Source organism: Ailuropoda melanoleuca, chromosome 1 (assembly GCF_002007445.2).
Source record: "Ailuropoda melanoleuca isolate Jingjing chromosome 1, ASM200744v2, whole genome shotgun sequence".
NCBI lineage: Eukaryota > Metazoa > Chordata > Mammalia > Carnivora > Ursidae > Ailuropoda > Ailuropoda melanoleuca.
In genome coordinates this window covers 45,493,215-45,519,384 of record NC_048218.1, presented here as the reverse complement: position 1 = coordinate 45,519,384, position 26,170 = coordinate 45,493,215, and the positions used below count along the sequence as shown (strand labels likewise).

The following is a 26,170-nucleotide window of genomic DNA, read 5'->3' as shown; positions in this document are numbered from 1 at the left end:
CAGAACTGGATTCAAAATGGCAAGACTACCTCCTCCTTTGTCTGAATATTCTCCCCATTCTATAAATGCAAGGCAACTGACTGCTAAGGCAAAACACAGAAACAAACAGTAAGTTGTGCAGGGACATAAAAATGTAGAAACAATTGCCTAGTTTGTGTCCCTAACAGGACCTCTCAGGGAGTCAGCCATTACAACGGCATCTATTCATTTAATAGCTGTATACTATTACTGCAAGGCACTGCGCTTGATAGGATTCTACCCAACTTTTAACTCTGTAATAAGAAGATACATCACAATGGAGTTCTAGCAGCATTTTGTGGGGCTGTGTTCTATCCAGGGGCATTAACACTGACACTCGCTGGAGTGCTATATTACAGGTGAAATTCATAGAAAGTAACTGGAGGAACCTAACAAGACACTGTGTTACACAGTTCAATGTAAATTCCTCTCCCCCACTACTACTACCTACCACCACCAATATCCTTTAGAGAAAAAGTTGAACACCATGTTCCTTGCTATCACTAGCTCTGTTACACTGAATGGTGGTAAATATATAAGCTAAAATATAAGCAGTTGAGAGACTCAGTATGACTCACAAATATAAATTCCAATCTCAGCTCTACAGTGACCATAATAGGCCTGTCTCTTGCCATCTCTGGGTCTGTTTTACTTACATGAAGCACCATGGCTTCAAGGTAGCACAGAGGTTCTCTACGCTGCTTCATGAGAACACCTGGGGAGTTTTTAAAAAATATGCCTAGGCTCTATCTCGTCTATTCATAGTTGAAACTTCAAGGACCCACATATTTTAAACATTCTTCGGCTAAACAGACAGACATCTCCCGAAAGAAGATATACAAACTGCCAATAAGTGCATGAAAGGTGCTAAACATCACTGTCAGGGAAATGCAAAGCAGAACAATAAAGAGATAGCAATTCACACTCATTAGTTAGGCTACAATAATTTTTTTTAAATGTTGACAGGATGTGGAAAAACTGGGATCTTCATTCACTACTGGTGGGAATGTAAAATGATACAGTTGTGGAAAAGACTGGCAATTCCTCGAACGGCTGAACATACAGTCACCATATAATTCAGCAATTCCACTTCTCCGTACATTACCAAGAGAAATGAAATACATGTCCACACAAAAACTTGTACACAAAAGTTCACAGCAGCATTATTCATAAGAGCCAAAAAGTGAAAATAATCCAAATGTCCATTAACTGCTGAGTAAGTAAATAAAACGTGGTGCATGCATGTAATGCACGCAAATCCAGAGACAGAAAGATTAGTGGTTGCCTAGGGAACCACTAGTTGGGGGAAAATGGAGAGCTGACTACTAATGGGGACAGGATTCCTTTTTGGAGTGATGAAAATGTTCTAAAAACTACTGTGGTTATGGTGGCACAACTCTGTGACTATACTAAAAACCAATGAATCGTACACACTAAACGACGCATTGTATATGTAAATAATATCTTGAACTATTAAAGAAAAAGTTGTTCAGCTGATTCTAACAAGCAACTAGGGTGAAGAACTGCATTAGTTAAAGCACAGGTGTCCATCTAATCTTAAGTTCAAATCTTGACTCAAACATACACCAGAAGTGTAAACCTCAGTAGGTCTTTAATCTCTCTCTTTCCTTGCCTCAGTTTTTGTAGTTGTAAATCAGGGATAGCTACCCTTTAGTGGCCATTGTTGAAATGAGAAAACAAAGCACCTGCACTTAGTATAATGTGTATTACAGGAAGCAGTAAAAAATGGTAGTCATTTAACTACTAAGCTCCAGAACAGATCTCTACTTTGGCTACATACTGTAGTCAATTGAGAAGCTCTGAAAAAACTATGATGCCTGGGTGCCTTCCTAAGAGATCTGATAATCAGGTACACAAACAAGCATCAGGATTTTTCAGAGCTCCATCAATGATTCCAATGCGCATCCAAGGTTCACTGTGTAGCCAATCCGCTGGTCTAGATCATGTCAAAAGTTCCTTTTGGCTCTGAAATCCTGACTACTCATCCATACCACTGGGAAGTACAAGAATTCTTTCTGGCCTCATGAATGCAGCCCCTGTACTCCCTCCCAACCCTCCCTGCCCTCACCACCACTACTACAACCATGTAAACATCTACCTATCTATTCTCAGCCTAAGTGTCACTTGCCCAGGAAAGCCATCTCTGACCTCCAGAGCAAGTCAGGTCACCCTCATTAAATATTCCCATAGCATTCTAGGGGCACCTGGGTGGCCCAGTCAGTTAAGTGCCCAACTCTTGAATTCAGCTCACGCCATGATCTCAGGGTTGTTGAGATCAAGCCCTGTGTCGGGCTCCACACTGGGCATAGAGCCTGCTTAAGATTTTCTCTCTCCCTCTTCCTCCGCCCCTCCCACTTAAAAAAAAAATTCCCATAGCACTCTATATTTCACCTTCCTAACACACAGCACACTTCTTATTACTCATTTAACACCTGCATATCTAAGATTACATTCCAAGCTGTATTGCCAGCACCTCACTTAAGGAAGCACTCCAAAAATTTTACTTTCCATGTAGACATTATAATGCTATTTTTTTTATAAGGAAAGAAATTAAAATAGGGATACTATGAAAAAATTGGCATAAACTCTATAAGCATAAATTCTTAACTGAAGAATCCTTTAAAAAATGTCTATAACCACAAAAATAAAGTCAAATAACCATTAAGACTCAAACAATCCTAAAAATTATTTTAGCCTCTTACTTTACCACCAAAGTAAATCTAACAACTATAGTTCAAAGCAAACTAGACCTTTATTCATTCTTAAAACTATAATAACTAAACCATATTTTACCTGGGAATGTACTTATTCACGATAGCATAAAAGCAGTTGTATAAATCGCTGCGTGGCAGTTGAAGATGCACCAACGGCTTCAGTAGATGTATCCAGCTAAGGGACGTTCTGTATTTAATGTTACGTGATTTACAGTAAAAGGTAATTACAGATTCAATATCCAAAAGTAATTCTGTTGCCTTCTCTTCTGGCACTGAAAGCTGTTCTAGAAAATAAGTGTCAAAATTAAGTTACCAAGGGCCTGTTAGAGACTCCATTATTGCACATAACACTTGTTTACAAACATATGATACTATCTTAGTGTATCTGGAGCATGAAAAGGACAAAATAAAACTACATGAAAGCACATGTTTCCTTTTACTTATCCATATTTACTAAATATTCAATATTTATTAACTCAACGTAATAATATTTGACCTATATGTTAAACGTAAGAATGGATAATCTGAAGTAGAGAGGTAGGAAACATAGGCTTAACCCATATCCCTCGAAAGCAAAAAGGTTTTTTCTAAACAACAGATTATCATCTACCCCATGAGGGGCAGCTGCCTCTATAGCTCTGTCAGGGAAGGTGATTCATTCTTTACCACCAACTTGCCTTTCCTTTGCACACACCGGCAATAATGTTACTGCTGTGGTTAGTACACAAAAGCTTATCTAATCAAAACTTAACTAAAATGTGATGAAAAGAGAAACAGAAAGACATCAAAGACTGTAGATGAATTTAAAAATATAAACTAAATTCATTTAATGTTGAAAAAACCCTTGTGGAGTCATTAGAAACCTTTCACCCATGACTTACAACAGTTTTTTTTAATAGCAGATCATTACGAATGATAGATAAACTTTTGGAACACAGACCCTTTTAATGTGGAGATGATATACAATCATACAGATGTTTACCCAAAAAACGAATTTTAAAACTGCAAAGATACCTGAAGAACTGAACATACAATTTAAAAAAAAAACCCACTAAAAATTGGACTCTCTTAAAAATACTAGACATTACTTCATAAGAATTTCAAAAGAGAAGTTCTAGAACTATTTACTAGCCAGCCCTTCACAAACACAACATATCCCAAATTATAACAGGATGATTCTAAGAGAGTAATTCCTCTACCTCAAAATATTATTTTCAAAATTTTCACTGTTTGACAACAATTATTAAACTTACCAATAAACTCAAGACAATCTTTGTGAATAGCATTCTGTTCTGGCAAGTCTAAAATACCATCCCATGATGCCAAACTGTCGCCTTTTCCTGCAACATTTAGAGCAATCTGCAAGAAAGATAAAAGCAATTAGCTTCACATGTCATTTCTCATTCTTGGGGGGAAAATGCTGTAATTATGGAAAGTCCTGAATTTAGAAATAATAATGCATACTTCTAAGATTACAAAGTAATAAATTTATGCTCCAATTGCTGTTCATATCATAATGAACACAATTATTTTAAATCTTCCTACATTAAATTTTACTACTTCATATCAATCCAGTGAATAGCATATTTAAATTTATTTCAAGCAAATATCATCAATGCTATCGACTGAATGTTTGTGTCACCCCACAAAATTCATGTGTTGAAACATCTCCAATATGATGCTATTTAGAGGTGAGGCCTTTGGGAGGTGACTAGGTCATGAGGGTAGAGCCCTCATAATAGAATTAGTGTCCTTATAAAAAGACTCCAGAAGGAGCTCCTGGCCCTTCAGACATGTGGGGACACATTAAGGATTCACTTTTTTCAGTTTAATGGTATTACAGTTGTTTAAAAAGTTTTTATCTTTTAGACTTTCATACTAAAGTATTTTGGTGTGCTACCAAGGATTTGCTTTAGAATAATCCAGTGCGTGGAGTGGGGAGGAAAAGATGGAGATACTAATCAAACAAGATTGGCCAAACAGTTAAAGCTAAGTGATGGGTCATGGGGGTTCATTATACAAGTATCTACTTTTGTATGTGTTTTAAATTTCTATAATAAAACATTCAGAATTCAACATACAGTTATAATTCCATTTCTGTTACATACATATGTGCAGAGAAGAAAAAATAAAAAGATACATACTAAGACTTATGTTTTACCTATAGGTGATAGACAACAGATGATTTTTATCTTATTCTATGCTTATATGTTTTAGCAAAGATGAGTATTTCTTTTGCAATCATAACAAAATATTAATTTAAAATTTAAAAAAAATGATAATACACATGCACTGGAGAACAGTTGAAGAGGAAAATAAAGCAAAGTAAATTATCCTGTAATTCCAACACCCAGAGAGACCTATGTCCCTTCCCCACCTCGTCTTTAACATAGCTGAGGTAATTCCAGCTGCAATTATAAATCCTATTTTATTCATTGGTTGCATTTTCTCATTTCATTAAACTATCTTCATAAACATCATTTCTAATAACTACAAAAGAAACACTGCCTTTCAAAACCTAAATTATTGAACAACCAAACATGACAGAAACACAGATTTTTAGTAAGTTGCTCTGCTTGATAAATTCTCTAGATGCAGCACGCTCATAAGATAAAGTTTTCTGCAACTTAAACAGCTGAACATAAAAATTCTCAAATGTTATTCTTAAGTGAACATATTTTGTTTTAGTTTCCAGTTACCTTCCAAACTTTGGCCCTCAGATCAGCAGGCAGTGGTCTCCCTTGAATTATATTTCTCAAAGTTTCAAGATCACAACCTCCTGCTTCCAGAGCTTCTTCAAGATCTTTTTCCCTAAAAAACAAGTCCTTAATAGATCAATTTTACTTATTTTTTCTTATTCAAGATTCATTTATCAGCATGGCCAATTAAAGGTTGTGTCTATGAAAAGAAGGTTCTCAGCAGCCAAAATGTAATGCCAAGGCATACACGGCATTTTATTTGCTTGAAAGGGAATCTCAGGTTTCACGCAGTTTACTCTTACTTTGCATTTAGTTCTAACAAGCTGAGTTATGTTTTCTAAGATATGAAATTTAAAAAGAGAAGACAGGGCATGCAAGCTGACGGCACTGAAAAGTCATAGTAACAATACTATTCATGGTAGTAGTAATGACTAACACTTTATATAGCACTATCTTTGTGCCAGGCACCTTTCCAAACACTGTGCCTGTGTTTGGAACAACCCTATGAAGTAACCACAATCATCACTGGCCCCAGTTTACATATGCAAAAGTTGAGGCAAAGAGGAATTATATAGCTTATGATCACTTATCAAGTAAGTACTAGAGCCAAGATTCAAACTTTAACAGTTAGGTTCCAGAATTTATGTTCCTAATATTATGCTAAATAGTGGCAAAGAGGAGAAATCATAAAATTCAGCCAAGAATTCAAAGCACTGCAGTATGGGAATACTTAGTACATTACTTATACAGATATCATGCCTAGAGCAGTGCCTGGCTTACAGTGTCCAATTTATGTCAGAGGAACAAAAAAGCTCTAATGGCATTACTGTATTATATAGTAAAGCAAAACAAGACAACATCATCAAGTAAATCATCAAGCAATTATGCTCAGTCTACTATGTTTAAAGAGAAAATTAAACATGAAATAAATTTTGTTTGTATATACTTAAAAAGAATACATTTAAAAAAACTTTCACAAATGTTATGAATTTTTAACCATGAAATAACACTTAAAATAATTAATTCCCCAGAATTCTCAAAAGCTGAAGTTTCACTCTTTGTAATTTTAATATACAATACAAAAAAAAATCTACACAAATAAAAATCCACAACTCAGCCAATTTCTAAAATTCTTTGAAGCAGATCAAAAGGCAGTCTCCATTACAATCAGGAAAGCAAGATTTTGTCACATTTTTGTGTGTATAGGTGGTTTTGAGAAAAATAATTTACTTCCATTCTATATTCTCTCAATAAGACAATGTAAATCTCCCCTATTGATAGTATTCCAAAAATATTAGTTTAAATGTATAACTTTTTTGAAAGATTTTATTTATGTATTTGACAGAGACAGCGTAAGCAAGGGGAGAGGCAGCCAGAGGGAGAGGGAGAAGCAGACTCCCCACTGAGCAGGGAGCCTGATGCAGGACTCCATCCCACGACCCTGAGGTCGATCATGTCTTGAGCTGAAGGTAGCCACTTAACCAACTGAGCCACTTAGGTGCCCCTAAATGTATAAATTTACTAAAGTGTTGCCTTCTTAAGAGGGAGGAATTAAATGAAAATATAATCACTTGGGATCATATTCAATAGAAATGTAGTGATCAAATTTGAGAGATTTCTTAACAAAGCTACTATAAATTCATAAGAACAAGAAGATAACCAGTAATGACACAAGAAACATTTTGTTCTTTTGCTATATAGTCAACAAAGTGCTGGAGGAGAAAGTGAGGGAAAGAGATTTCAAGTCTTCTGTTGAGAAATGGTTCAGGCCTGTAGTTGATAAAGAATGGGTTTTATCTATTATATTCTGGCCGAAATGTAAGAGAGATCCTGTTAGAATTTGAAAGATTGTTTGTAACCATGAAACAAAGAAAATTTAATGTGATCTTTGATGAATAAATACCATATTTTTAATGATTAAGTATGTAAACGAACTGAAGACACCACTGCATGAGATGGAATTCTTTTCTACCAAATAAATGAAGAACTAGAATTTTTCTATTTTTCAATGCAAAAATCTTTCGTTTCTTTTTGAAGTAACTTTGCCAAATCCCTTAGTATTCCAGACACCAAAGTCAGTATTTTGGGTCAAAATGCCCAACCCTCAACATACTTTTTAAATCATAATAATGTACAAGCACATCCCTATTGATACAGCTGCTGTTGGATTTTTTGATGCTGCCCCCAGGGAACCACAAACGTGGTCTCCAGCAGAGCAATCATAAGTAAGAAACCAGCAAATGCTCCAACTTAAGTAGTAAAAGGAATTTCTCACAAACAAAACAATTAAAAGTAACGTTATTTTCAGAACAAGGTACTCAAAAGTTCAGTTATCAGACCTTCAACATTATAAATGCACTTGTGAAAGTAGGAAAGAGTTGAAAATAGTGAAGTTAAATAATTCATGTGAGGCTCAAGTTCCTATCAAGAGATAGGAACTCTATGGCACTTAGCTCTCAAACAGAATTTTCCTTCCCCTAAACCAAGTTTCCCTCTACTTTTGAATAAGCAATACCTAACATTCAAAAGTAAGACCCATGTCTGATGGAGTATGATTGGGCGGACTATGGTTTTTTAAATCTTCTTTGATGATGGTGGTTTCTTACAGGATAAAGGTTGGTAGAAATATACTGCACACTCAGGCAGGTCCTAAAATAGAAAAGCACAGGCCTTATCCATTTATTCTAGTTAAGTCCGAAAAATAATTGTCTACTTTGCTCAGAAAGTTCATGGCAAAGCAAATTCAAAACATTGGGGTTGCAAATTAACAGAAATGCATCTCTTCCCGGTTCTGTGACACTGAAACTGTATTTGTTAGTATAATACTATAGGTTACTGCTGATGATCTAGCAATGACGTATTTTCAAAACCTAAATAAAACATAACAGAATATTCCCTCACTTGATGTTCTGTGGCAAAATCACCTAATCTAAGCATTGTAACCCAAGCTGTTTTAGAATTATGGCAAGGCAAACAATGTGACTACATTCATAAGAAGTTAGTTTAATGCTTATTCAAGCTAGCAACAGAGTAAGATTAAGATTTTTATTTGTCAACCAAATGGTGAGTAACTTCTAGCATATGGAAGCATTTGCACAATGCAATTTAAGAGGGCATGGTGGGAGGGGGGAACATGAATTTTCATGCGCTGCCAAATTAAATATGGATTTCTAAATGCTTCTAGGATTAATAAATTCAATTCGAAATTTTGTACATAATTATTTTATGAATAAGCCATAAAATGAATCCATTTGAAATTATAATTTTTAAAAGCAACTAGATTATATAAGTTGTGTTCCCAGAAGTTAAAAAGTCATAGAAAATCTGCCACGGAGCGGGGGGCGGGGAGGGATGACTGTATATTAAACTTTTTTTAAAGATTTCATTTATTTATTTGAGAGAGAGACAGAAAGAGAGAGCACAAGCAGGAGGAGGGGCAGAAGGAGAGGGAGAAGGAGGCTCCCTCCTTAGTGGGGCTTGATCCCAGGATCCTGAAATCTTGGCCTGCAGCCACTTAAGTAACTAAGCCACCCAGGTGCCCCTACACTATCTTCTAAATTGTTTTTACCCTAACCATGTTCTAAAAACTTCTTTTCCCTATAATTTCAAAAACTGATGAAAACTTTAATTGTACATACTCCAAACAGGAGATGAAAACAAGACTTAGTTCATCTGTGTCTTCTTTTTTTAACGTGTATCTTTCTGCACTTAACTCCACATCCATTATCAGCCGTAATCCACTCCTCCCCACCCTGCTCCCAGCCTCTGACCACCAGTGATTTACTTTCTGTCTCTATACATTTACCTATTCTGGACATTTTATTTTATTTTTTAAAGTTTATTCATTTTTTTAAGTAATCTCTACACCCAACATGGGGCTCGAATTCATGACCCCAAGATCAAGAGTTGCATGCAAATAAGTGTTGGTGAGGATGTGGAGAAACTGGAACCCTGTGCACCATCGGTGGGACTATAAAATGGTGTAGCCACTATGGAAAATGGTATGGCTATTCTTCAAAAAATTAAAATACAGAATTACCATATGATCCAGCAATTCCACTTCTGATTCTATACCCAAAAGAAGTGAAAGCAGGACCTGAATAGATATTTGTACACCCATGTTCATAACAGCATTATTCACAATAGCCAAAGGTGGAAGCAACACAAATATCCTTCAGTGGATAAATGGATAAATGAAATGGGGTATATACATACAAAATGGAATATCATTCATCCTTACAAAGGAAAAAATTGAGACATATACAACATGAATGGATCTTAAGGACATTATGCTAAGCAAAATAAGCCAATCACAAAAAGACAAATACTGTATAACTGTACTTATTTGAAGTTACCTAGAACAGTCAAATTCACAGACAAAAAGAAAATAGTAGTTGCTAGGGACTGGAAGTAGTTCAGAGGTATGTCAGTATCCATTAGAACAAAAACCAAAATTGTGAAAGGTAGCTACTTCAGAGAAATGAGATGGGAAGGACAATTACTTTGCACATAGCATTAGTCAGTAAAGCTTGAGTATATTTATGTCGTGTATTTGTATGTACTGCTTGAATAATTTAAATATTTATGGATTCCTTTTTAACATTAATACCCTTTCAGTCAGCAATAATTGAAAATGAGTAAAATGATTCAGCTAAAAGCATGTTCAAAGTAGTGCTTATTATGACTATGAAAATTACAATGTAGCTGTCTTAAAATGAGGAACTAATTTAAATTAGTAGAGGGAATACCAGGCAACAATTTAAAATGCTGAAAAACAAAAAATGACACGGAAAATGTTTATCATATTAATGACATATAGTAAGTTTTTAAAAACGGGCAGTTTTAAAGCTAACATACAGCATATATGTGTTAAAGAAATAGTATACTATCCCCATTTACCATCCACTCTTTCCCACACACACTGGGAAGCTATAAAAAATGTTTATTCCAAGTAGAGTGCTTATAGGACAGTTTTAATGTATCCTTTTTTTTTTTTTTTTTAAGAGGGTATTATTGTAGTCTAAAACGAACAAATATTTGTGAGGAGAAAGAAACAAGAATGATGCCTCACTTCTTGTCTTCCGTCTTAAGTAAGACCACCCCCCATGGCCCCCTGACTTGTCCCCACGGCCTAAGTAAGACCTTAAGCACTAAATGTCACTCCTTTGTCCTCCTGCATCATTCAGAAAGCTACATATTCTCAGCATTGGGTTAATCTAACCAATTCTGTCTTTTGTTCCTACACTCCGCTCGATAAAGACTTCATGGGAAAATAAATTAAGACAACTTTATGATGCTATCATAAATTCACCATCTTCTCTATCCTCTTGGCAGCAATGCTGGCTGAAAATTTCCTATTCACCACTTTCTTCAGAACCCCTATACAGTCACTTTACCTCATCTGACTTGAAAGAAAAAAGAGAGGCCAGCAGGCTTCTCTTCTCTTTGATCTCAGCCTCTCTCCAAAAACAAACACAAGCAACTTACCATCATCTCCAGACAGCGTTTCCATCTTTCTTCTGTGAACAGACATCCATGTATCCTTTCTCTAGTCTTAACACTGGTAATTTCACCGGGGTCTTCTCTCTTCCCCTGAACTCTTCTGAAACCATGTGCCACCAATTATCCCCTCTCTCCTACATTCCACTTTCTCTTTTTCCAGTATGCTTTATATCAGCATTAGAAACAACATCAACAGCACCACAAAAGTTCCTCCAAACTTTCCTTTCCATCTAGTTACCGAACTCTTGGTTGTTACTTTCACAACAAAGAATTCTCAACAATATAAGTCACTATTTCTCCCTCATCTTCCTCTCAATTCCCCCTCTTTTACTCCCCATCATTTTTCCTCCCTCTTTCACCCCCACCACTCCATAGGGACCACTCTCCCTATGCTCCCCACTTCCTGCCTAATATCCAAATCTTTACCTTAATGCAACTTTTCCAAGGCATCTGACAACTCTTCTTTCTTCAAAAAGATATACAAATGACCAATAAGTACATGAAAAGACATTCAACATCATTTGCCATTAGGGAAATTCAAATAAAAACCACAATGAGATACCATTTCACATTCACAAGAATAGCTAATATCAAAAAGACACACTACATTTCACACCCATTAGGATGGCGAGTATAAAAAAAGGAAAAGAACATGGAGATATTACAATCCTTGTGCACTGCTGGTGGGAATATAAAATGGTACAGCCACTGTGGAAAAGTTTGGCAGTTACTTAAAAAGTTACAGAGAATTATCATATAATCTAGCAATTCCAGTTCTGGGTATATATATCCAAAAGAATTAAAAACAAGGACTCAAATAGTTATTTCTACAACCACATTCATAGCATTATTCACAATAGCCAAAAAGTGGAAACAACCCAAATATCTATCAATGGATGGGTAAACAAAATGTGATACACACATACAATGAAATATTACTCAGCCTTAAAAAGGAAGGAAATTCTGACAGATGGTACAACATGGATGAACTCTGAAGACGAGTGATACGTGAAATAAACCAGTCACAAAAGAGTAAATACTGTATGATTATACTTATATTAGGTACCCAAAATAGTCAAATTCATAGAGATAGAAAATATAAGTTACCAGGGGATAGAGGTAGAAGAAGTGAATGGGAAGTTACTGCTTATTAGTTATAAAGCATCTGTTTGGGATGATGAAAAATTCTGGAAATGCAGAGTGGTGAGTGATGGTTGCACATAACTGAATGTACTTAATGTCACTGAACTGTACATGTTAAAATGGTAAAACTTAGATGTTATATATATTATACCTCATAAAAAAAACAAGAACTTGTACATCAGTGCTTATGATGGTATTATTTATAATAGCCAAAAAGTAGAAGGAATCCAAAAGTCCACCACCTGATGAATAAATAAAATGTAACATATTCATACAATGGAATATTACTCAGAAATAAAAAGGAATGAAGTATTGATACATGTGACACCTTGATAAACCCTGAAAACATTATGCTAAGTGAAAGAAACCAGACACAAAGGCCACGTATTGTATGATTCCACTCACATGAAACATCTAAAGAAGGCAAATGTATGGAGACAAAAAGTAGATCAGCGGTTGTCAGGGGGTCTAGGGTGACAAGGAATGAGACAGACTGTTAATGGGTAGGAGGTTTCTTCTGGGGAAAATGAAAATAGTATAAACATATCACAATGATGACTGCCTGACACTTCAAATACACTAAAACCATTGAACTGTATATGTACACTTCAAATGGGTGAATTTTATGGTACATAAATTATACATCAATAAAAATGTTACAAAGGAAGTAACTGTATCAGAAAAAGTTTAGGGATGCTTTAATTTAGGGCTTTCAAATGAAGCTACTGTGTCAAACCCTCATTTACCATTTCAATGAAAGAGTGCATCATAGGAAAGGTTCAAGCCACACCTCAGGTTAAAGGGTAAGAGCTTGCCTTGCCTCTTTAATTCCCTGAGTTGAGAGCAGTACATTTAACTACCACTGTGGGAAAGGAACAAACTCCTCAACAGTTGATATGGCAGCTCAATAGCAAGACCACCAAGAAACTGAGGATATAAAGGCTTTGAGGCAACATATTACAAAGAAAATAATATAAAATTTAAAATCAGAAAAAGTGACATCAGACCTATACACTTAACAGCTGTGTGACCTATAATACAAACTTATTCTTCACCTATAAAATGGGGATAGTTCCAGATACCAATGAATCAAGAGGTGGGAAGTATTCATATGGCATATGAATATCTTCTGTTCTACCACAGTATCCCTCCCACTCCTCTTTCCATTTCATCTTAATGTCTAAAGCTTGCCTGAATCTGTCCCTTTCAACCCTCTCTTTCTGGATAGTATCCATTGGCACTGAAGCCTTCACTGTAGCTGTCAGACAGTAAGTTGTTCACCTGAACCATTTATGGGTACATGTGACACAAATCCTGAGACTAATGAAATAATAATAAAACACGGAAAAGAGAAAATATGTATGCAGGAACACTAAGCCACTCTTTATTTAGTTAAGAATAAATATTTAAAGGCAAAATTAGCACTCAATAAAAGTTTTTTAAAGAAAAAGCATTCATACAAAATAATGAAACAGTCCTAGAATTAAGCAATTAGTAATCATTCCCAGCAACTTATTAGATTGTCTGTATGATTTCTCATAGCCTACTCAACTTCAGAGTAACACTCTTGTCACCTGAGCATATTGAGATAAATTTCTAAGTTTAGATACGATGTTCTCTGAATGGAAAAAAAAATTTTTTTAATTCATGAAGCCTCTCAGTCTACCAAGTACACCAAATCAACTTCACCAGTTTTCCAAATTCTTGAAATCTAATCCTTTTTAAAGACCTAAATGTGAGATAGGAATCCATCAAAATCCTACCGGAGAACACAGGCAGCAACCTCTTCGACCTCAGCCACAATAACTACTTGCTAGACAAGTCTCCAAAGCAAAGGGAAACAAAAGCAAAAATGAACTATTGGGATTTAATCAAGATAAAAAGCTTCTGTACAGCAAGGGAAACAATCAACAAAACTAAAAGGCAACCTACAGAATGGGAGAAGATATCTGCAAAAGACATATCAGATAAAGCGCTAGTATCCAAGATCTATAAAGAACTTAACAAACTCAACACCCAAAAGACAAAGAATCCAGTCAAGAAATGGGCAGAAGACATGAGCAAACGTTTCTTCAAAGAAGACATACAAATGGCCAACAGACACATGAAAAAATGCTCTACATCACCCGGCATCAGGGAAATACAAATCAAAACCACAATGAGATACCACCTCACACCAGTCAGAATGGTTAAAATCAACAAGACAGGAAACAACAGATGTTGGAGAGGGTGTGGAGAAAGGGGAACTCTCTACACTACTGGTTGGAATGCAAGCTGGTGCAGCCACTCTGGAAAACAGTATGGAGGTTCCTCAAGAAGTTTTAAAAATAGAGCTACCCTATGACCCAGCAATTGCACTACCAGGTATTTACCCCAAAGATACAAATATAGTGATCCGAACGGGCACCTTCACCCCAATGTTCATAGCAGCAATGTCCACAATAGTCAAACTGTGGAAAGAGTCCAGATGTCCATCGACAGATGAATAAAGAAGATGTATGACATATATACAATGGAATATTATTCAGCCATCAGAAAGGATGGATACTTACCATTTACATCAACGTGGATGGAACTGGAGGGTATTATGCTCAGTGAAATACGTCAATCAGAGAAAGACAACTGTGGTTGTCAGAGAAAGACCACATATGGTTCTACTCATATGTGGAATATAAGAAACAGCGCAGAGGATCATAGGGGAAGGGAGGGAAAACTAAATGGGAAGAAATCAGAGAGAGAGAAAAACCATGAGAGACTCTATAGGAAACAAACTGAGGGTTGCTGGAGGGGTGGTGGGTGGGGGGATGGGGTAATTGGGTGATGGGCAGTAAGAAGGGCACATGATGTAAGGAGCACTGGGTGTTATATGCAACTGCTGAATTACTGAACACTACATCTGAAACTAATGATGTACTATTGTTGGCTAGCTGAATTTAAATTTAAAAAAATCTAATCCACTACAAAGAAAAAAAAAAAAAGACCACATTGGACCTAGAATATATGTTAATCACCTAAACTTCAAAGAGTACAGAGAAACTATAGAGAAAAAACAATTACCAAATTTTCTCCAATCTTTAAAAATTAATTTTGTATCTTCAAGTGGTTGGGGTCTAAGATATATTATTTTTGATAAAAATAAAAATTTAGAAGCTGCACTAATAAGGAAATCAATAAAAGCCAAAGTGTGCTTTGGCTTAAACATATTATTTCTACTGCAAAGGATATTACTCAAACTTCTGAGTCTGCTAGCAGTATTAAACAGAGCCAAGAGATAAAATGGACTCATAACTTACAGCATTCAAAAATATAAAGAACAATATAGTCTGTGATTATTGTTTCCTCAAATATTTCCACATCTGCTTACTCAACAGGTCCTATACATGACCCACTCCCTTTCAAAGTCCTCCCTCCCCCTCCTTTTCCAGTTCAACTCCCTGAAAACAGTAGTCACCACTCATCTCTACTTAACTCTCTCCTCATTCACTCAAATCTTCCACCCTTTTACTGAAACTGCTCCAAAAAAAATCATTGATTATCTCTCTCAGTCCTTGTTCTCTTTGCATACTCTGCAAAGCTGGATTCTCTCCTTAAATCACTCTCCTTAAGTTTCTATTACTTTCCTATACCTCTAACCCTGGCTCTGAATTTTCCTTCCCTGTCAAAATACTCTTTTATTCAAACCTTCAATAAATACATGTTGAGCACCACTACCTGCTAGCCACTGTGTGAGGTACTGGAGATCTAGCAGTGAACAAAAAGTCAGGCTCTCATGCAGCCTACATTCCAGCTGGCGATTCCAAGTTTTTTTTTTTTTAATGTTTTTTTTTTATTATATTATGTTAGTCACCATACAGTACATCCCTGGTTTTTGACGTAAAGCTCCATGATTCATTAGTTTTCTCTTAAATCCTATTACCTGAAACCCATGTAAAAAAGGTGGGAGCAGGTCCTTCTGAAGTGCAGTCTGTTTGGATTTGTCTGGAATGTAAATCACTATGAGCACAGATTAAAACATGACAGGTCAGCTTGCCCATATATATATTGCATCCAGGCACAAGCCTCTGATCAGTTACTTAAAAACTCAAAAATGACCAGCTAACTAGCTGTAAGTACCAGCAGATTGTGTAAGTGTCAAGTTGCACAAGTGAAGTTGTGGTTTCATGACTACATTGTGCCACCTTACTTCTGTTTATTTCTTAATGCCCAGGTCCTGACACATCAGCATCAAAAGCTTTGTCTGAACTTATTTTGCTACCATTGTTAGCAAACTGGTTACAAGTTACTACCACACCCATACTCCTTAATTAGTTCCTGAATATTTTGTGTGATATCTGGTAGAAATTGAAATAAGACAACTTTGTTACACGTTCACTCCTACAGTAGATATGGATGAAGCTCAATGACCATTATATGTACTGTGTAACTTATTTTTATTTTATTTATTTATATATTTTTTAAGTACGCTCTATGTGGGCCTAGAACATGACCCCAAGATCAAGAGTCCCAAGCTCTACCAACTGAGCCAGCTAGGCGCTTCATGTGTAACTTATTTTTAAATACCAATCTTAAACCATTAAAACTTTTTTTTTTAAAGAAAGGTTTTTTATTTATTTTCTTTTTTTTTTGAGAGAGAGTGCATGCAAGGTGGCAAGTGGGGTGGGGTGGGGGGAGGCAGAGGAAGAGGGAGAGAGAGAATCTCAAGCAGACTCCACACCCAACGTGGAGCCTGACGTGGGGCTCCATCTCAAGTCCCTGAGATCATGACCTGAGCCGAAATCAAGAATCAGATGCTTAACCGACTGAGTCACCCAGGTGCCCCCAAAACCATCAAAACTTTCTAACAACAAACAGTATGAGAGACATTAAGAAATGACCATGATACTTTACAGTCAATGAAAGCACACTATGGTAATTGTGAAATCTTGATGTTATCTAGATTTTTGTCAGAATCAGACACACTTATTACAGTACTTTAACAAGTTGTATATTTGAATGCCAAGAAAAATAAAATTCCCATTCACCAGCTTTAAAAAAAAATTAGTGAAACTTTGTATCAGGATCAGATCCACAAAAGCAGCTTTGGGAGATTCCCTTACCAAATCATACAATCCTCTCCAGAATTTATGTTTAAGCAGGATCTTGTGCCAAGTAAAGAAGGTGTAAATCTAGTCCTCTGTGCTTGACAAGCCAAACAAACATAGTATCTACAGTATTTCAGCACTGTGCAAAGGCAAAGGAGTCAGAGGTCATACAACGTTGCTCTGTAAACTACCAAAATTAACTAACTACAAATAGAACAGATGCTTTAAATCTTCAGACTTATTTTTGATCCATAATCCAAGTAGATCAAATTGCACCAATGGTATCAATGGGGTGTGCCCCTTCTAAGAAAAAACTCGGGAATTTTTGCCTTAGCAAAAGGAGGAAAAAAGCAGCTATAGCAGCTCCTCATAATTTCTACTGTATATATAATGTTGCAATGCATTTGCTGTAAGACTTTGCTTGCAAAATGGAAGAGTATCTTCTTTACTAATGGGAAGCTGACTTTAGAGAGTGCTCCATGCTTCCTCAAAATGAAAAGTCCCTAACAGCATATAGAGTTATTTTCTATAGATAAGAGGTGACCTTTCCAGCACTTTTTTTTTTTTAAGATTTATTTATTTATTTTTGAGAGAGAGACAGAGTGTAGGCATATGCAGGGGGGCAGGGAGGGGGGTGGAAACAGACTCACTGAAGAGCCCAGAACCTGATGGATGTGGCTCCATCTCAGGAACCTGAGATCATGACCTGAGCTGAAATCAAGAGCCAGGCACTCAACCAACTAAGCCACCCAGGTACCCCGACTTTCCAGCACTTTTAATGCACAAAAAAATGCACCAGGTATCCCCCACCCCACCAAAGCAGTAGTTTATTTGGAAAAAGAGTATGTCCTTTGCCCAAAAGGAAGAATGGGATAAAAACAACACAAATCAACATAGACCAGCACATTATTTATTTCTATCGCAAATTTCCAATTTATCTAAAATATAATGAGAAAAGAAACACTACCAATATCCCACCATCATTTTAGAAAATAAAGGAACACTACTACAAATGAGGTGACAACACTGCATGTCTTTCCAAGGGTACTTTACCAATGGAGATTAGCTTGGCAAAGAAATAACACAACAGTTTTTTTTTTTAACTTGCATTGCAATCATCAATGATAATTTATTTGATTAAAGAGAATCTCATTTACTTTCATGTCAGTGGTTAAACCTAAACAGAATCTACAAAATAAAGCTCAAGAATTGCTGGTATTTAATTACACAGCTATATGAGATAAATACATATCTTCTATGAGATAAATACATTCTATATGAGATAAATATGTTACTTTTATACTTCAAAAGCAAAGGCTAGAAACTCCTGAAAGGGGAACGTAATCACAAGAGAATTATTTTAAAACCAAGTTTCTTGGGGGAGGTAGGGTCGTCTGCTTCTCCCTCTCCTTCTACTCCTCCTCGTACTCTCTCTCAAATAAACGAATAAAATCTTTAAAAACAAAAAACCAAGCTTCTTGTTTCTTCAATATCCCTGAATAAAACTACAGAAAAATTACTGAGCTGATAAAGTTATTAAACTGTATAATTACTTATATTTTCTAATTAAATATCAGTACTATGTTCTCACAGACTGTAAATAATAATTCTATTTTATATATAATATAGGTACATGTAATATATTACTTACATAACATATATTTAACATAATTATATAAATACATTTAAATATATAACATATATAAGTACATATTATCTAAATGTGATACATAAGCATAATATCTCAAGATCAAAATCTAATCTATTTATTTTTGGCAAGGGTATGAGAATACATTATGAAAACTAAAGAGGTATATAGTATAGAATGCTCTTTATCACATCCCACCATATCAATTATGAATTGTCCCTTTTTGTGTATATAAGACAGACAACGTGGTACACAGCTTATGCATACCCTTACAGCTTTATAGGTGCCTCCGATAACAAATACATATGTTCAACAATGCGCATCTTAGAATACTGTGTTTTCAAAACACAAGACTGAGCATAGGACTAGCATATTTAAAAATTTTTTTTGAAGTAGGCTCCACATCCAGTGTAGAGCCCAACACCGGGCTTGAACTCACAACCCTGAGATCAAGACCTGAGCTCGTATCAAGAGTCAGACGCTTAACCGACTGAGCCACCCAGGAGCCCCAGGACTAGCATATTTTTAATTGGGTTCTCTCTAGGTGTCTGTCCAAGTACATGTGAAATACATAATATATATGCAATCAACTTTAGAAAGGGCACAGGGCTAAAGGAGAAGTTTAAGTCCTAGATTTTCCACTAACTGGGTTTGTCATCTGACCATCCTAAGCCTCTCTTATCTCTAACAAGAAAACTACAATAACTCATAACGTCTCCTTCTCATAGAATTGTTGTAAAAGCCAAATGAGATAGTATATATAAGCATTACATAAGAGATAAAGCCCTATGCAAACACATAGTATTTTCTTTTATCTTGCTAAAATTATTAAATATCACCATAGCAACCAGTTTTATGTAACAACTGCTTTAAAGCAAGAAAAGCACACAATACAGCATTCCTACTTACGGATAGGAAAAAACTCCTTTAATCCTCAAGAAAAAGAGAGGAAACTTAAAACAAATGATTTAATGATTTAATTACTGATCATTTTCTCAGCTCAGGTCAAAGGTTAGACAGACTCTTAAAAACAAATATACATGAAATTTCAGGAAATAGGTTTTTTTCAAATTGGCTCTTAACTTACTGCTCTTGCATTTCCACAAGAAACAATTTGCTCTTGTAAGCCTAACATAAGAGACTGATTTCTTTTCCATTTATAATTCTCCATATCTAAAGTTACTTCAAGCAATGTCCCTTTTCCCTTTCAAGCTACATGCTATTCAAGCAATTCAAAACAATGCAACTTCTGGTTTTAAGAATGTCTCAAATTTTTTCTAAAACACCACAGAGCAGCTTGAGTACAACCAGTCTTCAGTTAATGTCCGCTGAATGCTTTGCTAAACTGTTTCGCTTTTTTGATACATGAGGGAAGCCATTGTTTTTAGTTTATATCAAGTAGAATCCACATTTTAGCATAAGCAGCAGAAATGATTTGCCACACAGTTCTGTTCAGAATCAATTCTGTTCAGAAATCAATTCTGTACAGAAGACACCAACTCTAAGGTGGCTGTGTATTCCAGCACACTTAACAGGCTGCTCCAGAATTAACTGACTTGCCTCTAAGATAGGGAATGCACCTGTACTCTCTACAGTAAGTACACATAAAGGAAAATAAATTGAATACGTTTTTTTTGGCATGCAAAAACCAATTACTAACATCCACAGGAGCAAAATCCTAGAAGTGAATTATTATTTAGGAATTACCTTTAAAAACAGTAAAATCTGAATTATTAAGAAAAACATTAATGTAAATAGTATAAACAAAATAAGTCTTCTTAATTTCTTTTTAAGTCTTAATTTCTTTCTTTTTATTGTGAATTCATGAAGAGCTAAAGGTGAATCTTGGTATTTATTTATTTTAATAATTTTTTTTATTATGTTAGTCACCATACAGTACATCATTAGTTTTTGATATAGTGTTCCATGATTCATTGTTTGCATATAACACCCAATGCTCCTTGCAATATGTGCCCTCCTTAATACCCATCACCAACCTAGCCCAATTCCCCACCCACCTCCCCTCTGAAGCCCTCAGTTTGTTTCCCAGAGTCCATAAGTCTTCTTAATTTCTAATCATTGTCAGCATTCTACTTATAGTTTACAAAATCAAACAGTTGTCACTTAAAAACCCCTAATTCAAAACAATAAGGTTTATTTTCTCTTCATTTTCTGTACGATAGTATCTAGTCTGCCCAGAACCACAAGCTGTCAATATTCCTCTTAAATAATAAGTTCCATTCTCTTTCATATTAAATGTATTTCTTTATTGATTACATCATGTCTGAAACTGCAATCACCTACTCCTTAAATCTCTCCTCATATTTCAAAGCTTATGAAATGGGAAGCATTGAGAATATTATTTACAAAGTGCACAGAACTTTGAAAAAGACCCTATTATTCCCAAAACAATTCTATTCACATTTCAAATGAACAATAAAAGTTTCTTTATGAACTGCTACTTTTACAATTTTAAGAAAAGGATAGCAACAATTTAAGAAGAGTTTAGCAATAAATTAAAATCATGACTTTAAAGTGAATATTGTACAAAAATTTTAAACTAAACTCAGAATACCAACAACCATTGGTAAAATTATTTATCTATACAAAAAATATTTTTAAAATTATGACTCTAGATCTTTAGGCATGTCAGGAAGAAAGCCTCAGAAAATGAGAAACTTCTGTACAAATCCAAGCCTGACTGCTTCAATACCGAGAAGAGTAATTATCCATCTTTGAGCTGTAAAAATTTAACATGTGTTTGATTTTTACAAACCAGTAGGTTGTTTAAATTTAAATAATTTCAAGCTTGCAGGCACCTGGCTGGCTCAGTCAGCAGAGCATGAGACTCTTAATGTCAGGGTCATGGCTCAAGACCCACATTGGGAGTACAGTTTACTTAGCAGAAAAAAAAAATTTTTTTTAATAATTTCAAACTCACTACAAACATTTTTAAAGAATTTCTCCACACCCTCTGAGCTTACATGGCTGCAGTTTCAGAAAGTTACAGAGCTATTTTCTGATATCCTTGGTTTTTCATAAAAGGTGAGCATACAAGCAGACAATTACACAGTTCACAAAAACAATGGAGTCAGAAAATGTATATGAAATGACAGCTTGGTATGTTATTGCACGTGATTTTACAAAAGTCATTCAGACAATAAACATCTACTGAGCCACCCGCTATCAGCCTCTCTGCTCTTGAGAAGTTCACTATGTAAACAACAAATGATAAATCATGTAATCAGATGTATTACAGCATAATGTGTTAGGTGAAAAATATAACATAATATATAGAGATAAATTCCTCTGGCCAACTCATTTTGAGATTTACATCGTCTAGAACCTTGCTAAGGAGTATGGTCCATGAACCAGCAGAATTGTCATCACCTCGAAGCTACTCAGTCAGAAATACAGAATCTCAGGTCCCAAGCAAATCTAGTGAATCTACATTTTAACAAGATACCCAGGTAATTCTAATGCACATTTAAATTTTGTGAAGGACCGGCCTGGAACATAACTGAAAATACATAAGTGTCGTCTTGTAGTTTTAAGAACTTTGAGCCTCATCCTGAGCCTTTTTACAAAAGTATACACAATCTTAACATGGTCAGTTACCTAGTTTCACAGATTAAGAACAAACAGGGAAATACCACTGACCACAAAGTAAGAAAACAGAAAAAAACTAACAAAAAGCAATCTCAAAAAGATATGGTCATATGGGGCCATTTAACACAGCAACAATCCACCCTTTCAATAGGTGTCACCATATTACAGAAGTATAATAGTAATCGATATTCTTAAATGTGCCTCCTCTAACTGGATCACAAATTCCTTGAGGACAGGGACCTAGTTTTATTCTTACACACTTACATTTGTAAACTGAATGACCCTAAGTCACTGAGCTAAATTCAGGTTAAGCAATGAGATACATAACACATTTCAGAGAAACTTCCATTTGAAAAAGTTACAATAAAAATGTGACTTGGTAGCTCAGTCGGTTAAGCATCTGACTCGTGGTTTCAGCCCAGGTCATTATGTCAGGGTCCTAAGATTGAGCCCAGCGTGGAGACTGCTTAAGATTCTATCTCTCCCTCTACCTCTCCACCACCAACACCCCCACACACGCACTCTCCCTCCCTCTCTCAAAAAAAAAAAAAAAGTGACTTTTTTTTGGGAAAGAGTAAACCCTCCCCATTCTGTAACAACCCATTCACCAGTCTAAGTACAGAGGCTTTACCAAATCTGTAGCTCCAAATCCAAATGTCCTCTCTGACTGTATTCAAACTCACTCCTAGGGGACACCCCTGAGTGGAGTAAGCAGAGAAAAAGGAGAAAGATTACATAAGAATGGAAGGAGAGCAGAAATCAGAGAACACCTCAGAGTTCCTCCACTCATGAAAATAAAAACAACAAAAATTGAAAGCCACACATCCTTAGAAGAGAACAAATGCTACCTTTAACAACCATTAATTTTATGTCCCTTGCCTCTGTGAATCAGACTCATATTCACAGTCCTTCTAAGAACTTCTCAAAGATACTTTAACTCTAGAAACATTTCTCATGGCCTCCAATAAGCTTAACAGATCCAGTTTGTGATACAAAAATTCACACTCCCAAGACAGCAAATTTCATGAAGTTCTAGTCCTCACATTCCAAATAATTAGTTTTCTTGCCTATGCCCATGCTCACACCATTACTCCTTTCAGAGGCCTTTCCCATCTGTTAATCCAATGTTAGCCACTAGCCATGAGGGCTATTTAACATTTGAAATGTGGCTAGATCCAAATGAGATGTAGGGTAAAGGTAAAATACACGTTGAATTTTGAAGACTTGTTACCAAAAAAGATGTAAAATTATCTAATTGGTTTCTTTTAACAATGATATGTTGAAATAATATTTTGGATATAAATGTAATATTTTCAACTGTTTTTTGTTTTTTTTTTAATGTGGCTACTAGAAAATTTTAAATTACAGGGGCACCTGGCTGCCTCAGTCAGTGGAACATGTGACTTTTGATCTCAGGGTTATGAGTTCAAGCCCCAGTTTGGGTGCTGAGATTACTTAAAAAAATTTTTTTTAATCTTTTAAGAAAAAGAAAGAAAATTTTAAGTGACGTATGTGGCTCATATTATACTTCTACTGGACATCACTAGTCTAAATCCTGTTGACTCTTCAAGGCCTAATTCGAACACCTTTGCCTCCATGAAGCTTTCCCCAATAACTGCAAATGGAAGTGGCTTCTGCCCCCCCGAAATTCCATAACACTTTCACTCACATTCCCGAAGAGCTGGATTAATTTTACCTTGTTACTGATAGTAACTGTCACAGCTCTAACACAAGCAAATTGAGAAAACGAACTACATGTAGGTCACAGGTAAGTTTTCCCCCTACACCTTGGAGAGTACATGCATGCACTAAGGTGATACTGGATGTCTGCTAATTGAGAGTTGTATTTCTCAGTTACTATATTATCTATCCCTTTCAATGATTTCCATTTCTTTCTCAAGGATTAAAGTCCATGTCTAAAATATCCTGCATAATTTTTAGGCAAACAGCTTATTACATGAGCTGTATACATGTCATATGATGAAAAAGCAAATCTAAAACTAATGCATGTGGTCAATATACTTAAATATAAAAATTCAAACAGTATCTAAAGGTTTCATCTTTATGACATCGTCCCTAAAAATGTATTGTAAAGATCAACTATTTCAAAAGTAGGTGCCTTTCCCAAAGAGCAACGACCCTGCGTGACTAAAGTCTACCAAAAAATTATTGGAGGTCCCTCCCCCCAAAACCCCGAGTATAAGGTAAGCATGCAAAGTCTTGGGAGCAGCAAAAGCAATGTCCACAAAGCATCCAAAGCTGTAAAGATTGAGCTGTGAGGAAAGTGGTCGGGGAAAAAAAAAAAAAAAAAAAGACCACTTGTATGAGAAAAAACAGTGAGAACTGTTGAAACGCAAAACAAGAAACAAAAATTAGTATAAAAAATATATCAACTCTGTGAGAGGGATCCTCCCAGGGTGTATCTCTCAACCTCTCAGGCAAAGGTTGCGGTGGTAATTTCAAGTATCTTGTCTTCAAATGGTATTCTAGTGCCTCAGATCTGTATCCCCGAAACTTCCTTCCGAAGTAACCTACTCTAACTCCCAGGGCCACGAATTCCGGCCAAACCCAGCCCTCTCAAGCACGTTTTGGAAACCGGTGAACAGAACAGGGGGACCAAAGTGAGGATCAGTATACCTGGGCGACACCCCTCTTCCTAGGAGTCCGGCCTTAGCCCCTCTGGCTTGACGGAATTCGCCGAAAGGACCCGGCCGGCAGAGGGGGCGGGGCAGGGCAGTGGACTTTGTCCAGGACAGGTCTTCCCGTTCCACGCTGGCGCCTGCTGGTGCCTCAGGGACGGGCAGGACGGTAAGAAGGAAGAATACAGGGGTAATAAGAATCAGCCCACTCACCAGCCGTCACCGCTCGACGCTGGCGGTGGCAGGACCTCTTCTCCTTCCGCCATTGCTGTTGACGTCCACGTCACTTTGCCGAAAAGTGGACCCGGCGCCGGGACAGACTCGGAGACCCAATGTCGTAAAAGATTCTCGGAAGTCTGGGACTGAGCTTCTGGAGAGGAAAAAAAAGAGGGAGGAGGCAAAAGACGAGAGGAACGCAACGTCACGACATCCCCACGGCGAAAGGCAGCTTGGGGGAGGAGACTTGGTCAAAGCTGTTGCCCTTTCAAAGACTACGTGTCCCAGGATGCCCCGGGGACCCGGACGCAATGAGGGAGCAGGGAGAGTGGGCGGAGCTTGATGAGGGAACGTGACCTGGTAAAAGGACTCTGTGAGCGTCGCTTTTTAGCGTCCATTTGGCTTCTTCATTATATCTTGGCGTCCTACTTAACAAAATCAGAATTGGGAGTCCCAACGAGTGGAGAGAATAGGAAAGGGGAGAATGCCACAGGGAAGGTGGAAGGTAGGAGGATAGACACATTTCAGTCATTTCCTACTGTTAACAACTGGGTTTGCGGAAAGAGTTGGGTGTAAGGAAAGGTCACGCCCATCCATATTTGTGGGGCGCGGTCAAAAGTACAAATGGAGGCCACACACTTTTTGCCTGGATACTTGAAAGTTAGTTTGAAAGCAAGCGCTAAAAATAAAGGAAATATGCTCCAACCTCCCGCCTTTATATATATCTTCCTAATAATCTGGAAGGTCAAATCCAAATCTAGATTTCTAGAACTCCTGGAGTTCCAGAGTGAGCTGCCACGTTTCTTCTCTTCCCACCCTTCTTCCATTCCTGTTCACTCCACAGGTATGGGCACCTTGGCCTCCACATCCAAGCTCGGTC

At 36.5% G+C, this 26,170-nt stretch overlaps 1 protein-coding gene across 2 annotated transcripts in view; it reads right to left on the bottom strand.

Annotated features, from left to right (window-relative positions):
- TBC1D23 (TBC1 domain family member 23) overlaps window positions 1-25,547 on the bottom strand; it is a 57,715-nt gene extending 32,168 nt beyond the window's left edge. The window contains exons 1-4 of one of the 2 annotated variants that reach the window (XM_002917079.4): window positions 25,288-25,547; window positions 5,453-5,564; window positions 4,007-4,112; window positions 2,833-3,037 (exon numbers count right to left, since the gene is read on the bottom strand). In XM_002917079.4, the coding sequence (XP_002917125.1) occupies window positions 2,833-3,037; window positions 4,007-4,112; window positions 5,453-5,564; window positions 25,288-25,340 (476 nt within the window). In that variant the 5' untranslated portion in view covers window positions 25,341-25,547. The remainder of the gene's footprint in view (window positions 1-2,832; window positions 3,038-4,006; window positions 4,113-5,452; window positions 5,565-25,287) is intronic. The other variant, XM_011222144.3, reaches the window with a different exon arrangement.
- Between the last annotated feature and the right edge of the window lie 623 nt (window positions 25,548-26,170).